Source organism: Pseudorasbora parva, chromosome 17 (genome assembly GCF_024679245.1).
Source record: "Pseudorasbora parva isolate DD20220531a chromosome 17, ASM2467924v1, whole genome shotgun sequence".
Lineage (NCBI taxonomy): Eukaryota > Metazoa > Chordata > Actinopteri > Cypriniformes > Gobionidae > Pseudorasbora > Pseudorasbora parva.
Window position 1 is genome coordinate 30290925 of NC_090188.1, and position 15727 is coordinate 30306651.

A 15727-nucleotide genomic window follows, 5' to 3' on the forward strand; every position below is an offset into this window, starting at 1 on the left:
ACAATGAGCAATACAATTTAAAAAACACTGAATATGGCAAAAAGAGAATGTGACACTGTTTGTAATAAAACAAGAATCAACATCGGCTTGGCATTGAACTGAAGGATTTGAAATGTTCTAAAGGTGTCGTGAAGATTTTTTTTCTACTCAGGTAAATAATGTATTTTATTGAGCAGATAAATTGCCATAAGTGAGTGTCTAACAGAGTTCACTATAAAGCTTTACCTATTGTGGAAGGGTAATTTTATTATGGTTTTTGTAGCACTGCTGTAGGGCTGTCAAAATTGCTTAAAAATGACGTTTGAATATTCCCTCTAAAACAAACATGAATATTCGAACATCTAGGTGCGCATTTTGTCAATGACGCACAATGCGCATTACGTCAATAACAGGACAAATTAATACATAGAGACATTAACTACTTTTATAGTGTCTATTTAAGTTAGACACATATTTGACAACGTATTACTTACACAAAAACATGTAGATTGTTATTATATTATATAATTATTATATATAAATTAACTAATGGCCAAGACCGCAGAGCGCAGACCCCCCCTCTCTCTCTCTCACTCACTCACTCGCTCTCTCGCCCTCACTGCGGAAAACGGTTTAAATGAACAAACTTTGAGTGCTGATCAAGAGTTTTGTGCAAGCAATTTAAGGTCGCGAGACTCGCGACTCTTGTCCCAAAGCAGGCTTCATTCAGTGATTGAAACAAATATTATTAATATTAATTGAAGTTTTACAGCATATTGAACGCTCCGAGTGAGCTGTGCTGTGCTAATCATGGAGCTTTTTCCTTGACATGGTGAATAATTACACCAGCGGAAGCCAGTGCGTTTATCCTTTATTCATGCAATATCTCTTCAGTCAGTACAGTAGCCTACATTTTAGTAATGTTTCTATTTAACGTTAAATAAAATGAGGCATGGTATGCTAACTGTATCTTACATAGCTTGCATATAACTTTATCTCGCGGCTCAACAATTTTACCTCCTACCGACCAAAATCCAACGAACTTCCAGACATGGCTTTTTAGATTATGGAGTTAAAATCTCTTTCTCTGCTGCGGTCGAGTTGGGCTCTGCACTTTGTGTCATCTTCCCTGCAAGACGCGTCAACTTTCAGAAGTGACAGTGCGACTCCTGTGACCTGTCCCTGAACCCTCAGGCGCGCTTACTCGCAAAGCAGACAGCCACGCCTCTACTACTGCTGGATACTACTGGATAATAAAATACTACTGGATTTTTTCCGCTTTTTAATTTTTTTTAATTCGAATATTAATTTTCACCTTCGAAATTCGTTTTTTAAAAACTATTCGAAAATATATTCAAATTTCGAATATTTGTTGACAGCCCTACTGTGCTGGAATTTTATTTAAAAGGAAGTACAGTGGCTTTAAATGGGTACGTACAGTAACATCTTTTTAGCTAGTCAGCTTGAGATCCTGTCAATCTAAACTGGTTCTATCTCTTAAGCCTAATAGGGAATAACCATATTCATCCTCACAGCCACACAGAGCCAAAGCACAGCCAAATCAATGTTCTTCTGCTGAATTCATGCAGTTTTGTTTTTAAACAGCTGGAAGGTTTTTCAGAACTGTCATGTTTGTTTTATACATCTTGAAAAACAATATTGCCATTTAATTGTTCAAATACATTTTGAGGCCATTGTACATAAACACGGCACACAAACAAGTGTTCTCTTTTGATTACTAGTTATGAAGGGCAGGATTGTCTTTGTGAAGGGATGTGAAAATAGAAACGTTTTAGTGTGTGCTGATGGTGCAGTTTAATGTTATGAGGCTAATTGATGTGTCCCTCCCTGTGAGATTTCCTCACACCTCAATGCTGAGAGAGATAGAGAGAGAGAGAGCTTGTCCTGACATGCCAAGCGCTCATCAGCAAAACCACCCAACATAAAGGCACAATTTACACATACAACAAGCATCAGCCATCATTCAGTCTTTTATTTTTATTTTATGCTAAATTTAACAAGCATCCATCAGTGATGTAACAGCTTCAGTGTTTTATTTTATTTATATTTCTCAAGGAGAGCTTTGTCTTGCTGCATCACTTGTTTTCGAGGCAGTAAAGCCACCTGATGTTTCATGCGCAGCAGGTGTGTGAATCACTGTATTATTATGCCTGGTTATCTCACTGATGCAAAGCTATTGAGCAGCAGTTTAAGTCAGGCTTATTATTTAAAAGCTTGGTTTATTAGTTCAATCAGCACATGTACACTTATTATCTGACCTCATCATTTTTTTCAGAATGCATTTACAGGCCGTGTAAATATAATTTTATTTTTTCTTATTTAAGGTCTATATGCTAGTGTTTTCATATTTACACAATACATTTAAAGACCATGTAAATATTATACACTATATTGCCAAAAGTATAGGGAAACCCTCCAAATAATTGAATTCAGGTGTTCCAATCACTTTCATTGCCACAGGTTTATAAAATCAAGTGATCTAACAGCTTCAATGTTTTATTTTATTTATATTTCTCAAGGAGAGCTGTTATGTGTAGGCATGCATGCTGCTTGTGTAGGCAAACACAATGTGTAGGCAAACATGTGAAAGAATGGGTCGCTCTCAGGAGCTCAGTGAATTCAAGGGTGGTACCGGGATAGGTTGCCATCTGTGCAATAAGTCCATTCATGAAATTTCCTCACTACTAAATATTCCACAGTTAACTGTTAGTGGTATTATAACAAATTGGAAGCAATTGGGAACAACAGCAACTCGGTCACGAAGTGGTAGGCCACATAAAATCACAGAACAGGGTCAGCATGTCAATAGCTACAGACCTCCAAAATATGTTTGGCCTTCAGATTAGCTCAAGACCAGTGCGTAGAGAGCTTCATGGCATGGGTTTCCATGGCCAAGCAGCTGCATCCAAACCTTACATCAACAAGTGCAATGCACATCGTCGTATGCAGTGGTGTAAAACACACCGCCACTGGACTCTAGAGCAGTGGATACGTGTACTTTGGAGTGACGAATCACACTTCTCTGTCTGGCTTATCCGATGGATGAGGCTGGGGTTGGCGGTTGCCTGGACAACGGTACTTGCCTGACTGCATTGTGCCAAGTGTAAAGTTTGGTGGAGGGGGATTCTGGTTTGGGGTTGTTTTTTTAGGTTTGGGCTTGGCCCCTTAGTTCCAGTGAAAGAAACTCTTAATGCTTCAGCACACCAAGACATTTTGGACAATTTCATGGTCCCAACTTTGTAGCCCTTCCTGTTCCAAATTAAGAAGGTTCATAAAGACATGGATGAGCGAGTTTGGTTTTTTTGAGGAACTTGACTGGCTTGAACAGAGTCCTTACTTCAATAGATAGAACACCTTTAGGATGAATTAGAGCGGAGACTGCGAGCCAGGCCTTCTTGTCCAACATCAGTGTCTGACCGCACAAATGAACTTCTAGAAGAATTGTCAAAAATTCCCATAAACATACTCCTGAACCTTGTGGAAAGCCTTCACAGAAGAGTTGAAGCTGTTATAGCTCCAAAGTGTGGGCTAACTCCATAATAAACCTCTACGGATTAAGAATGGGATGTCATTAAAGTTCATGTGCATGTAAAGGCAGGTGTCCCAAAACTTTTAATTAAAAGTTAGATTCGATTTTTTTATTTAAGTTTATTATATATGTGAAAAAGTTGACTATATTTTAATGTGTACATCTATGAAATGTATGAGTCTCTCTCTCTTTAAGAAAGAATGAAGCAAAAATACTGATGGCTGATCTTGTCTGGAGAGGCATACCCAAATTTTTGTCCCAAATAGCATTTCATTGCCCATGTGTTTCTTCCAAGGGAAACGCACGAGCCAAAAATACTTTTGTCAAATAATTTCTTTGAGAAATTAAACATGGTAAATGTTTTAAACGGAGACTGCTGAGAAAGCAAATTAGTGAAATGAATCAAAATAAACTAGTCCTAGTTATAGTCGAAGTGGAGAGCTGTGAACAACAGGCAGAAACTAGCTGAGCTTCTCGTGGAGATTCACGGGTTCACATTACATTAGAGATCTTAGCATTCCATCGAATATGAATTTTTGAATTCTGCCTGATGTTTGATTCTAATGTGTCTGTTTGTCTCCGAACAGTAATGAAAGGGAAGGCATTCCTGCAAACCTCCTGCAGCTGGTGGACGTGTGTGTGGAGATTCCTCAGCACGGAGTCATCCGCTCCCTCAATGTGCACGTGAGCGCCGCTCTGCTGGTGTGGGAATATACACGCCAGCATTTAGGACAAAACCCTCAGTGCTGAATTTGCTGAGCGAGCCTTCTGTGTTTTAGCAGAACACATCTGTCAGTATTTGGGAGATGTTGCATTTTACATTATTTTTTTCTAAGGAAAATTCATTGACGCATAAAATGCCTTTTGCTTTGACAAGATAAGATGGAAAAACTGCTTCATTCATGTTTAATTATGGCATCTATCCACATACCATCTGTTGTTCTCTTTGAGTTTTTATTTCTCACTCTGTATTAACATTTAAAAGGGCTGTTTGATGACTGTTTTGTCTTTATATTTTAAGAGAAATATTTTAATATTGCTTTGAATTTAGGTTAAATAAACAGTTTTCTGTCTCAAAATGACTGCTCATATTTAATTCATATTTACACAAATCGTATTTGCTCCCACACATTTAGCATGGAAAAATAATTTACATCCATAACCATTGTAAAACCTTGAGAAACTAAGCATCTGTTTAAATAGACTATTCAAATGAGCCACATATTCAATCGTTTTGTTTTCTCTTGCTGTGTAATTCACAAGTCAAGCGTTTGATTTTCCATGTTGTCATCGCCGTAGATAAACTGTTGCAGGGACCCTGGAGATACTGAACTGCACTGTCAGGTGCTCACAGGGCAAATGAAGATCCAGAGAGGAGTGAGAAGCAAACTGTCTGCTTTAAGTAGAGATGGCTTATTGTTTTAATCAAAGACTGTAATATATTCTTAAATGAGCGTTTTGCATTATTATGGAAGATTTGCTTGTGATGCAACTGAGATTGGAATACCAGACTTAATCAGACTGACTGTTTTTAAATGGAGTCTTCGGCTCACGAGTGGTTTGATTCAAATGAGTCTGAGTTTCAAATGCGGACTGCACCGAGGAACTCAACCGCCCTGTCGCCTCGGGCCCGTCTGGTGCTGGAGACTCTGATGGTGCTGATGATCCTGGCCGCGGTAACGGGTGAGCTTTACACTACTCAACACGCTTCATTAATGTGTTTGAACGTCAGAGATGTCCTGAGAAAGTTTTGCATTTGTTGTCTAACAGTATTTGATGAATTATAATGGTATGAGATGTAAAGTTTTATCTAAAGTTGTGTTAGCTGTAACATGAAAAAAGGAATATTTTAAAAGGAAACGATTTCATGTGAATATTGTTTTGACTGCTATTTAAAACAATTCGAACAAAATCCACAGCCCTCATGGCATCATCCTGCAGGGTATGACTCTTTTGGTAACACTTTACAGTAAGGTTTCATTAGTTAACATGAACTAAGAATGTATTAATAAGCATGTATTAATCTTAGTTCATGTTAATTTTAATATTATACTGTATTAAAATCAAAAGTTGTAATAGTTAACATTAGTGAATGCACTGTGAACTAAAATAGTCGTTAATTGTTTGTTACTTTACATTATTTTACTTTACATTAACAAAGATTAATGAATACTGTAACAAATGTGTTGCCCATTATTAAACTGGGGTCCGTGGACCCCCACACTTAAAAAAAAAAAGAAGAAAAAAAAAGTAAATAAGTTATGTTTGCCTTATTTTTGAGTTCATTGAAATAAAAAATGACATTGTGTAAATAAATACATTGAATATTTTTGAGAATCGACAACCTTTTTTCAAATATTATTAAAAGATTATTTTTTTTAAAGAAGCATATTAGGTAATTGTGTGTGTTTTATTTCTGATGACGCAGTGAAACATGCTAAATTGTGCTATTTTCCTGATTTATCATATTTTTTTATGTGGTTCAGATAAAATAATATTGAGTTTCTATTTATGAAACCAATTTCCTTCATTGTATCAACTCAAATGTTTTATTTCAATAAACTCAAAGTAAGTAAACTGGTTGCCTTAAAGTTTTCAGTTAAACCAACAAAATAGTGCAGGGGTCCTCCTGAAGGTTCTAATGGGCCTTTCACACCGAACGCGGAATGCGCTGCGCTTGCCGCGGGGTTCAGCGCAACCCTTCAGATGCGCTTCACTGGCCAGCGCAAAGTAGGCGGAGTTTTCAAAACTTTTTGCGGGAGTTCTATATGTCTATTTCTATTCATTCAATCAGCAGCAAATATGTATCTGTCCCGTGCTAAAAAGCGAGCGATTAAGCGATAGCAATAACCCTTCTAGTAAGAAGAAGAAGAAGAGGGAGAGCAGCAAGGAAGAAGAGGTATATATAAACAAACAAACACACAGTGTGAAAAAAAGGCATATAAATAAGACATATATCAATATATCATTATCATTATTATGTATATGCCTTGTTTGCACATTGTTTGTGTGTGTAGGCCTATATGTGTGTATTATATTATAATAATATTAATGATGTTCATCCATTTTGATTTCCGTGCTCGTTTCGATGTACCGTTTCTATTGGCCGCGCGGGTAATCGTCAGAGAGCGCAGCGGCAAAAGTTAAAATATTTTGAACTTTGACCGCGGCATGCGCGCAAGCTCGTCAAGGGTGCGCTCCGCTGCGCGTGCGCTTTGGCCGGCGCAGCAACAAACCGTCCTTGCACGCCGCAAGCCATTAGCGCAGTGGCGCCGTTGCCGCGTTCGGTGTGAAAGGCCCATAAGGGGTCCCCCGAAATTTCTGAAAATAAAAAGATCAAGCAAAAAGTGGATGGATTTCATTTCTCTCCTTTCTTGTCGTATACATACTTTCCACATTGTATATATTTGCTTTGTATCTTTCTAGTGAGTTTTTCTCACTATTTTCCCCCTTTATCTCGCGTAACTGGGGTTGTTAGGCAGTATTCTTAATGCAGTACGTAAGCTTGAAATGTTCTTCTTCAGGTTTATACATCAGACAGTAAGTATAGCCACTTTAAGTTGGGAAACAATATATTGTATTTAATGTCACGCTTACTATTTATATAACATTTTAAATGTTACATAAAAATAGATGGATTCTAGGAAGGGGTCCCTCATTAAGGTTCATCATATTTGGGTTTGGCATCATAAAGTTTGAAAATATACATTAACAAATGTTAACAAAGGAGACCTTATTTATTGTAAAGTGTTGCCACGATTTTGGTTGCAAACAACAGCCTAAACATCAAGTATTATTTGACAAGTATAAAATTTGATGAAGTTTTTAGTGTTTTGTGGCATTATGTGGTTTTGCCTCTCTCTAAAACATTCCATCCTGTTTAATACAATTACAGAAATTAGTATGATAATTTTCAGATGACAAAAAAAAAAAACATTCCCCAAAAAATTCCCCCCAGTAAAAACAAACATCCTCCTAATACTTGAAATACTTATAATAATAAATAAATAATAAATAATTGCAAAAGAAACTAAAATATTAAGACATGTTTTCAGAGATTGAGTTAAGGTTATTTTTCAAGAACCCATAATTCACTGCATAACAGAAATGACTCCGTACATTATTTAACAGTACAGATCGTTGGTTCATGTTTATTCAAATGGTCACACTTCTCATTAAACTTATTTAAATATATATTCATTTATGAACTACTGATGTAGCATTTTTATATATAATTTGCTATCATAATGCTATAGCATTTAAAGGGGTGATGTCATGAAAAATATAAATAAAATACATCAATCAAAACATAATGTCCTATAAGTTTCAGAATTGAAAACACTTTAATCATTCCAAATAAACTATCGAAACTAAAATGCAAAATCATAGCAGACATCTCTGCCTTTTTGAGATCACACCCATAAATACATTAACACAATGTATACACATATTAAATGAAAATTTGGCTGGCTTAATATTATAATATTATTCATATAAAATGTGTTTATTCTGTTGTGCTTTTCTTCCTTCTTGTTAGGAAACATTCTGGTCATTGTGATTGTGGCAGCCACAAAAACCTTCCACACCGTGACCTCTGTCCTGATCATTAATCTGGCCATTAGTGATTTCCTCGTGGGAATAGGCGTCATGCCGTTTGTGGCGGTTTCCATTATGAACAACGGATGGGTCAATTACAATGTTAGTACATAATGCTTTACATACAACATTTATAACTTAAAGGTGAAGTGTCTGAACCACTAGCAACAATCTGCCATTGGTCGACCAAATAATTAGTGCCCTCCCAAATTTCAAGCCATGGGTTGAATTAATGTTGCAGCTTAAAGCCCATTCATAACAAAAACGTTAATGATGACAATTAGCATCCACAACAACGGACGATTACATTCTTTTTATTAGTGCACGCCACATTTTTAAGTGCTCAAACTCTTTAAAGTCCGGTGGATTCTGATTGACTTATTGTTATAATTCATCAGCTGGAAAAAATCTTTCTGAAAGATTCCTTCTTAGAGTTCTTAGGGTAAAAGTCTGTTTACCTCAATAATTGTAACTATAATGATAAAGGGTTAGTTCACCCAAAAATTTAAATTCTGTCATTAATTGCTGACCCATGTGTCGTTCCAAACCCATAAGACTTTTCATTCAGATTACAAATGAAGACATTTTTAACTGAATCTGAGAGCTTTCTGTCCCTCCATTGACAGCTACGCAACTGAAACTTTCTTTGACGCTTCAAAAAACTTGTGATCAATGTTTATGTGAATAAATTCAAACTAAACTAGATTAAATCTGTTCATCATATAAAGAGATCATGTCTCTTCAGAACAATTTTGGACTAAACCGCTCAATTAATATGGGCTAGTTTTATGATCTCTTTATGAACTTTTTGAAGTGTCAGTTTCAGTTGCGTAGCTGTCTGTGGAGGGATAAAAAGCTGTCAGATTTCATAAAATATGTCATAAAAAAAGTCTTATGGGTTTGGAATGACATGAGGGTGAGTAAATGATGACAGAATTTTAATATATATATTTATTTATATTTATATAATTTGATATATATACACATACAGTACAGGCCAAAAGTTTGGACACATCACAATTTGTAATGTTTTTGAAAGAAGTTTCTTCTGCTCATCAAGCCTGCATTTATTTAATCAAAAATACTGACTTTTTAAAATTTTTGTAATGTATTAAAATTTAAAATATTTGTTTTTCAATTTATTATACTTTAAGTTATCATTTATTTCTGTGATGCAAAGCTGAATTTTCAGGATTGTTACTCAAGTCTTCACCGTCACATGATCCTTCAGAAATCATTCTAATATTCTGATTTATTATGAGTTTTGGAAACAGTTCTGCTGCCTAATATATTTGATGAATAAAAGGTTCAAAAGAACTGCATTTATTCAAAATAAAAACATATTTTCAAATAATATAAATCTCCTTTACTATAAATTTTTATCAATTTAACACATCTTTGCTGAATAAAATTATAGATTTATTTAAAAAAAATTAAGAAAAAAAATGAGTGACCCCAAATTACTGACCAGTAGTGTATATTGTTGTTACAAAATATTTTTATTTTTAAAACATTTGCTGCTTTTTTTTTTTTTTTTTTTTACTTTTTATTCATCAAAGTATCCTAAAAGAGTATCACAGGTTGTGAAAAAAATATTAAGCAGCATATCTGTTTCCAAGTTGGATAATGAATCATCATATTAGAATGACTTCTGAAGGATCATGTGACACTGAAGACTGGAGTAACGATACTGAAAATTCAGCGTTGCATCACAGGAAAAAAAAAAAAAAAAAAAAAAAAAATTATATATATATATATATATATATATACATACAGTGCTGTATACATATGGATGGCAATGTTTTTTTTTAAATTATTATTATTATTAGCTCTCACTGCAGTTATTTATCGTCTGTTGTTTTAAATGCTTATAATTTCAACTATATTATTTTCTTGCTGTGAGCGTGTCTCTAGGTTATTCGACATTATAAAACAAACCTTGCAATTTTTTGCATAGAACCATAGTGTACATTTTTTGCATTGATAAAATGACATGCACCACCTTTAAGTTGTTTGAAGTAACAACATAACATTTTGATTACTTTAACAGATGTTTTTGCTCATTTTGAACTCTCTTTTGATCATCCAGGATCTATGTCTGTATGTGGGCTACACATCCTCAGTCTACTGCACCGCGTCAGTTTTAACACTCGCCGCTATTGCCCTGGACCGTTACTTCTCCATCGTGGACTGCCTGCGGTATGATTCCCGCTGCACGATATGGAGAACAGGTTCGGTGGTGCTGTGGATTTGGCTGCAAGCTATGTTGACCAGCTGTCCTCCTCTCCTCGGTTGGAGCAATATTAGTTTTGTGGCTCCCATGTACAGCTGTGCCGTGAACTGGACCAACAGTCCAAGCTACACTGTCATTATGGCCTCCCTATCTTTTCTTTTGCCGGCTATAGTCATCCTTTTCTGCTATGTGAAGATTGTCTGTGTGGCACGATACCATGCCAGGAGGATCCACAGTTTGGAAGAACATCTCCAGCGTAGCAGAACCACATCTGTCTTGAATCTCCAACACTTATTCATGGACACCTACACACCATCTAGGCTGATTTACTACGTGAGTGGGAGGTTTGTGACGGAATTGGATGTTCCTGATGAAGTTGCTCCAGATGCACCCTCTGAGATGTCTTCCAACCCAACTGGTAGACGTCTGCACTCTTTTATGGCTCAAATCCATAGAAGTAGCCCTCAACATCCCAGTCATCGTCAGCATCATGGAGTTCTGAGGTTGTTCCTGGTCATCGGCGCTTTTTTCTTGTGCTGGACGCCCTACATCTGCGTAGCTCTTTTGCAGGCCACCGAAACCGCCCTGTCTCGGCCCAGGAGCTTTGTTCCACCATCTGCTGTCACTTTTTCCTATTGGCTGGTGCTGTTTAATTCAGATATCAACCCGTTGCTGTATGCGCTCCTCAGCAAGCGCTTCCAAGTGGCCTTCCAGAGTTTGAGGTGGAAGATCCAGGCCAGGTTGGGAAGTGTTGTGGAGAGAGTAGGAGCTGAGAGATCTACAGGTGGAGGTGAGACTGACCCCACTAACATGGCGACCCACAGTTCAACGGCGCACTCCAGAAACGACAGGGAGCCAGTGTACTCTTCCGTCTTTACTCTCAGCTCTCAGTTTCCCAACAGCCTCAAGGGGCGACTGAATAATGTTCTTCCAGTTGCCACTTGCTCTCGTCCCGTTTGTCGTGAATGTGGAGGACGGAGCTCAAGGACGGTGGACCTCCTGCAGGTTCCCTCCAAACAGCGTGGGCGGAACAGACTCCCCTATTCTGCTGCTACTAAAAAGAAACAAGCCACATTCTTTTACGGACAGATCACAGTAAGAGTGGAACATATTTGCTGAGTGTATCACAGTCCTGCATTATGGAATGATATTCCTGACAAAATTCAAAAGGAATTGCAAATTATATTGCATCTTTAGTTTGTGCACGCATGCGTTGTGACATATTGGAAACACAAATGCTTGATTTGCAATTGCGTTTGGAATTGTCTTTCCGTGTATGTAACACCTCCTAAATTCCATTTGAAAACGCAAAGTCCATTTGCAATTGCATTTCCAATGTCTTGTGAGTTGGAACCCTGCCATTTTGGAATAGAAATAGAAAATCACCCATTTGCTATTTCACTTCTTCCACAGGACCCTCACAGCCCAAACCCTCACAAAATTCAAATGGAATCACAATCCTCTTCGCACTTGCATTTTTGATTCCTAATACAGTCAATCAGTCTTAATTCTGGGGTTATTGATATAGTTGTAAAATATTTTTATATTTTATATTTTGCAGCAAATATGTCGTAAACCTGCTGTGTAGATTTTTTTCTATTTAAACAAAGCCAAAGACCTGGACCTATGTATTTATTTATCGCCTGTCAACCAAACTAAAAGAAGACTGCTCTGGTTGCAAGCAACGTGACAAGAAGAAATGAAGATAAATGTGTGGCACCCCACAACTAAGCAGGATATGTATGTCTGAAAATGTTTTAAACGTCATAATAATGATACAAATATTGTTAAATGAGTATGAAATTGAATACAGTATGAAAGCGTACGTGAACTGCGGTTGAATGACACTACTAATGTCATTTTCTTTTTAATTTTTGATTACTTGGATCGTATAGACAACTCACATCATGTCAAGTTTCTACAGATTATTTGATTTTAACTCGTCAGCTGGAAAATATGATGATGATGATATTTATCTGATACATGCCAATAGCAGTCATGGCAGTTTTTCTTTTTTGCGTCTATTTTTCTGTTTGCCAGGTGAATTTAAAATCAGTTTTAGATATTTGACTGAATTAAAGTGAAAAAAAAACTCTGCATGTGTTTTATTGCCAAAATAGCCAAATTCCCCGTTTTCCACCAGGGCGTGGCCTACTTTCTGACTATATCATTAAACCCCACCCTCAAGACTGATTGACAGTTGACTGTGTTAGGCATTGTGAGTCCATTTTGAATTTTTATGAGGGCTGGGGCAAGACGTGGAGGAAGAGAAAGAGCAAATGGGTGTTTTTTCTATTGCTGTTCCATAATGGCAGGGTCATAACTGGGCATTACAAATGCAATTGGAAATTGACTTTGCATTTCCATTTGAAATTTAGCAGTTACATACAATGTTACATACACAGAAAAGAAAAGAAAATCCAAGTGCAATTGCAAATCACGCATTTGTGTTTCCATTATGCCACAATGTTTGCATGCATAAATTGAAAATGCAACTGCAAATACAATTTGTGTGCAATTTCCTTTTCAATATTGTCTGGAATATCATTTCATATTCCATACTGCATAATGGAAACAAAACTGAATATTATTTGCATTTTGTGTGTGGCTTATTATTTTAATGGAATGTTATGGGTTCAATAAAATGTAAGTTCTGTAAGGGAATAAACAATTTAAATTAAATGCATAATGAGATTAAGAAATGTAGTTTTACAATTTCTTTTTTTTCTGTTTTTGATCAACATAAGACACCTTATTGTTCTTGTTGTGCGTGTGTGTGTGTGTGTGTGTGTGTGTGTGTATATATATACAGTCTTGTTCAAAATAATAGCAGTACAATGTGATTAACCAGAATAATCAAGGTTTTTAGTATATTTTTTATTGCTACGTGGCAAACAAGTTACCAGTAGGTTCAGTAGATTCTCAGAAAACAAATGAGACCCTGCATTCATGATATGCACGCTCTTAAGGCTGTGCAATTGGGCAATTAGTTGAATTAGTTGAAAGGGGTGTGTTCGAAAAAATAGCAGTGTGGCATTCAATCACTGAGGTCATCAATTTTGTGAAGAAACAGGTGTGAATCAGGTGGCCCCTATTTAAGGATGAAGCCAACACTTGTTGAACATGCATTTGAAAGCTGAGGAAAATGGGTTGTTCAAGACATTGTTCAGAAGAACAGCGTACTTTGATTAAAAAGTTGATTAGAGAGGGGAAAACCTATAAAGAGGTGCAAAAAATGATAGCCTGTTCAGCTAAAATGATCTCCAATGCCTTAAAATGGAGAGCAAAACCAGAGAGACGTGGAAGAAAACGGAAGACAACCATCAAAATGGATAGAAGAATAACCAGAATGGCAAAGGCTCAGCCAATGATCACCTCCAGGATGATCAAAGACAGTCTGGAGTTACCTGTAAGTACTGTGACAGTTAGAAGACGTCTGTGTGAAGCTAATCTATTTTCAAGAATCCCCCGCAAAGTCCCTCTGTTAAAAAAAAGGCATGTGCAGAAGAGGTTACAATTTGCCAAAGCACACATCAACTGGCCTAAAGAGAAATGGAGGAACATTTTGTGGACTGATGAGAGTAAAATTGTTCTTTTTGGGTCCAAGGGCCACAGGCAGTTTGTGAGACGACCCCCAAACTCTGAATTCAAGCCACAGTACACAGTGAAGACAGTGAAGCATGGAGGTGCAAGCATCATGATATGGGCATGTTTCTCCTACTATGGTGTTGGGCCTATTTATCGCATACCAGGGATCATGGATCAGTTTGCATATGTTAAAATACTTGAAGAGGTCATGTCTCCCTATGCTGAAGAGGACATGCCCTTGAAATGGTTGTTTCAACAAGACAATGACCCAAAACACACTAGTAAACGGGCAAAGTCTTGGTTCCAAACCAACAAAATTAATGTTATGGAGTGGCCAGCCCAATCTCCAGACCTTAATCCAATTGAGAACTTGTGGGGTGATATCAAAAATGCTGTTTCTGAAGCAAAACCAAGAAATGTGAATGAATTGTGGAATGTTGTTAAAGAATCATGGAGTGGAATAACAGCTGAGAGGTGCCACAAGTTGGTTGACTCCATGCCACACAGATGTCAAGCAGTTTTAAAAAACTGTGGTCATACAACTAAATATTAGTTTAGTGATTCACAGGATTGCTAAATCCCAGAAAAAAAAAATGTTGGTACAAAATAGTTTTGAGTTTGTACAGTCAAAGGTAGACACTGCTATTTTTTTGAACACACCCCTTTCAACTAATTGCCCAATTGCACAGCCTTAAGAGCGTGCATATCATGAATGCTGGGTCTTGTTTGTTTTCTGACAATCTACTGAAGCTAGTGGTAACTTGTTTGCCACGTAGCAATAAAAAATATACTAAAAACCTTGATTATTCTGGTTAGTCACATTGTACTGCTATTATTTTGAACAAGACTGTATATGTGCTGGTCATGTAATTAGAATATCATCAAAAGTTGATTTATTTAACTAATTTCATTCAAAAATTTAAACTTGTATATTATATTCATTCATTACACACAAACTATGAATATATTTCAAATGTTTATTTTTGTATTTATTTTGATGATTTTAACTGAAAGCTAAGGAAAATCCCACATTCAGTACTTGTACTGTACTTTGAATATTATGAAAAGGTTCCATATTGAGGACACCTGCTGCCACAATCTAATCATCCTTTAAATGATCTCTCAGTCTAGTTCAGTAGGCTACACAATCACGGGGAAGACTGCTGACTTGACAGTTGTCCAAAAGACGGCCATTGACACCTTGCACAAGGAGGGCAAGACACAAAAGTTCATTGCAAAAGAGGCTGGCTGTTCCCTGAGCTCTGTGTCCAAACACATTAATAGAGAGGTGAAGGGAAAGAAAAGATGTGGTAGAAAAAGTTGAACATGTTTTATCATTTTTCTTATGATTATAACAGGGGAAAGTGTTTCAGAGGACCAGACAAAGTGAAGGTCATATTTTTGTTAAAGCACTTGCATGAATTATTCAGTGAAAACTGTTTTAGCTTTTAACTTGTCTGAATCCTCATTTTGTTTGTGGATGACCTTCAGGCCATGCATTGCCGACATGATTTCTGGACAAGGCCAGTCAACAATTGTATTATATTAGTCTTTAGGTATACTTTTGAAACAATATTTGAATGTTTACTGCCTGGGCTGTGTTCTTCCATTATAGGTGCTTTATAGTAAATGCATTTTAATTTGTACTGCCAATTTGAGCTGTCAATCATGTTTAAAGTTTTTAATTTTCCTCTCAAATTTGAATCTACCATCTTCACTCTGTACAAGAAAGGAGGATAGGCAAACAAATACAGTACAAAATCATGGGCTTCAAACTTGAT

At 36.7% G+C, this 15727-nt stretch overlaps 2 protein-coding genes across 3 annotated transcripts in view; both read left to right on the forward strand.

Annotated features, from left to right (window-relative positions):
• tarbp1 (TAR (HIV-1) RNA binding protein 1) overlaps positions 1-4629 on the forward strand; it is a 42722-nt gene extending 38093 nt beyond the window's left edge. For both annotated transcript variants that reach the window (XM_067421209.1, XM_067421210.1), the window contains exon 29: positions 4117-4629. In XM_067421209.1, coding sequence (XP_067277310.1) covers positions 4117-4279 — 163 coding nt within the window. In that variant the 3' untranslated portion in view covers positions 4280-4629. The remainder of the gene's footprint in view (positions 1-4116) is intronic.
• A 187-nt stretch (positions 4630-4816) lies between these two features.
• LOC137044859 (5-hydroxytryptamine receptor 1D) lies at positions 4817-12624 on the forward strand. Its single transcript, XM_067421212.1, has 3 exons — positions 4817-5212; positions 8067-8227; positions 10215-12624. The coding sequence occupies exons 1-3, from the start codon at positions 5065-5067 to the stop codon at positions 11475-11477; spliced, it is 1572 nt and encodes a 523-aa protein (XP_067277313.1). The 5' UTR covers positions 4817-5064; the 3' UTR covers positions 11478-12624.
• Positions 12625-15727: the final 3103 nt, after the last annotated feature.

Excerpts from the sequence above, each read along its gene's own strand:
- LOC137044859 (XM_067421212.1), top strand. The coding sequence starts at position 5,065 with ATGGAGTCTTCGGCTCACGAGTGGTTTGATTCAAATGAGTCTGAGTTT. Across the intron at positions 5,213-8,066 it reads GATCCTGGCCGCGGTAACGG|GAAACATTCTGGTCATTGTG; the intron begins GTGAGCTTTACA and ends CCTTCTTGTTAG. Across the intron at positions 8,228-10,214 it reads ACGGATGGGTCAATTACAAT|GATCTATGTCTGTATGTGGG; the intron begins GTTAGTACATAA and ends TTGATCATCCAG.